Source organism: Pangasianodon hypophthalmus, chromosome 24, assembly GCF_027358585.1.
Source record: "Pangasianodon hypophthalmus isolate fPanHyp1 chromosome 24, fPanHyp1.pri, whole genome shotgun sequence".
Taxonomy (NCBI): domain Eukaryota; kingdom Metazoa; phylum Chordata; class Actinopteri; order Siluriformes; family Pangasiidae; genus Pangasianodon; species Pangasianodon hypophthalmus.
This window is the reverse complement of record NC_069733.1, coordinates 753,165-755,664: the sequence shown is the minus strand read 5'-3', so window position 1 is coordinate 755,664 and position 2,500 is coordinate 753,165. Positions and strand designations below refer to the sequence as shown.

At 50.4% G+C, this 2,500-nt stretch overlaps 1 protein-coding gene across 1 annotated transcript in view; it reads left to right on the top strand.

The window, feature by feature from the left end:
• Positions 1–2,500, top strand: part of LOC113528156 (protein unc-13 homolog B) — a 42,571-nt gene that overhangs the window by 21,222 nt on the left and 18,849 nt on the right. The window contains exons 12-13 of the mRNA XM_053229136.1: positions 1–151; positions 539–689. The exon at positions 1–151 is cut by the window's left edge and continues 13 nt beyond it. Coding sequence (XP_053085111.1) covers positions 1–151; positions 539–689 — 302 coding nt within the window. The remainder of the gene's footprint in view (positions 152–538; positions 690–2,500) is intronic.

Genomic DNA, 2,500 nt, shown 5'->3' with positions numbered 1-2,500 from the left:
ACCTGACAGACATTGAGGGACAGGGTGTGGTGAAGCTGCCTGCTGCTCGAGGTGACGATGCCTGGAAGGTTTATTTTGACGAGGTGGAGCAGGAGATCGTGGACGAGTTCGCCATCCGCTACGGCATCGAGTCCATCTACCAGGCCATGACGTACGTGTGTGTGTGTGTGTGCGGGTGTGTGTGTGTGCGGGTGTGTGTGTGTGTGGTCTCAGTTAAGGAGGTGTTCCTCTGTACCTCTATTGGAATGAAGAGTGATTATCTGTTTCTCTCTCTCTCTCACACTGTTTCTCTCTCTCTCTGTCTTTCTCTCTCGGTCTCTCTCTCTCTCTCTCTCTCTTTCTCTCTGTCTCTCTGTCTCTCTCTCTCTCTCTCTCTCTGTTTTTCTGTCTCTCTCTGTCTCTCTGTCTCTCTCTCTTGGTCTCTCTGTCTCTCTCGGTCTCTCTCTCTCTCTCTCTCTCTCTGTCTCTCTCTCTCTGTCTCTCTGTCTCTCTGTCTCTCTCTCTCTGTTTCTCTGTCTGTCTCTCTCTGTCTCTGCAGACATTTTGCATGTCTCTCCTCTAAGTACATGTGTCCCGGTGTTCCCGCTGTGATGAGCACTCTGCTGGCAAACATCAACGCTTTCTTCGCTCATCCCACCTCCAGCACCAGCGTCTCCGCCAGCGACCGCTTCGCCGCCTCCAACTTCGGGGTATGACCACCACTACACGCTGCACACTACATCCTACACCCTACACACTGCACACTACATCCTACACCCTACACACTTCACCCTATACCCTACACCCTACACACTACACTCTCCATCCTACACCCTACACGCTACACTCTACATCCTACATCCTACACCCTACGCACTACACTCTACATCCTACACCCTACACGCTACACTCTCCATCCTACACCCTACACGCTACACTCTACATCCTACACCCTACACACTACACTCTACATCCTACACCCTACACGCTACACTCTCCATCCTACACCCTACACGCTACACTCTACATCCTACACCCTACACACTACACTCTACATCCTACACCCTACGCACTTCACCCTATACCCTACACCCTACACACTACACTCTACATCCTACACCCTACACACTACACTCTACATCCTACACCCTACACCCTACACTCTCCATCCTACACCCTACACACTACACTCTACATCCTACACCCTACACACTGCACACTACATCCTACACCCTACGCACTACACACTACATCCTACACCCTACACACTACACTCTCCATCCTACACCCTACACACTACACTCTACATCCTACACCCTACACACTGCACACTACATCCTACACCCTACACACTACACTCTCCATCCTACACCCTACACGCTACACTCTACATCCTACACCCTACACACTACACTCTACATCCTACACACTACACACTGCACACTACATCCTACACCCTACACACTACACTCTCCATCCTACACCCTACACACTACACTCTACATCCTACACCCTACACGCTTCACCCTATACCCTACACCCTATACCCTACACTCTACATCCTACACCCTACACACTACACTCTCCATCCTACACCCTACACACTGCACACTACATCCTACACCCTACACACTACACTCTCCATCCTACACCCTACACACTACACTCTACATCCTACACCCTACACACTGCACACTACATCCTACACCCTACACGCTTCACCCTATACCCTACACCCTACACACTACACTCTCCATCCTACACCCTACACGCTACACTCTACATCCTACATCCTACACCCTACGCACTACACTCTACATCCTACACCCTACACGCTACACTCTCCATCCTACACCCTACACGCTACACTCTACATCCTACACCCTACACACTACACTCTACATCCTACACCCTACACACTGCACACTACATCCTACACCCTACACACTACACTCTCCATCCTACACCCTACACGCTACACTCTACATCCTACACCCTACACACTACACTCTACATCCTACACCCTACACACTGCACACTACATCCTACACCCTACACACTACACTCTACACCCTACACACTGCACACTACATCCTACACCCTACACACTTCACCCTATACCCTACACCCTACACACTACACTCTCCATCCTACACCCTACACGCTACACTCTCCATCCTACACCCTACGCACTACACTCTACATCCTACACCCTACACGCTACACTCTACATCCTACATCCTACACCCTACGCACTACACTCTACATCCTACACCCTACACGCTACACTCTCCATCCTACACCCTACACGCTACACTCTACATCCTACACCCTACACACTACACTCTACATCCTACACCCTACACACTGCACACTACATCCTACACCCTACACACTACACTCTCCATCCTACACCCTACACACTACACTCTACATCCTACACCCTACACACTGCACACTACATCCTACACCCTACACGCTTCACCCTATACCCTACACCCTACACACTACACTCTACATC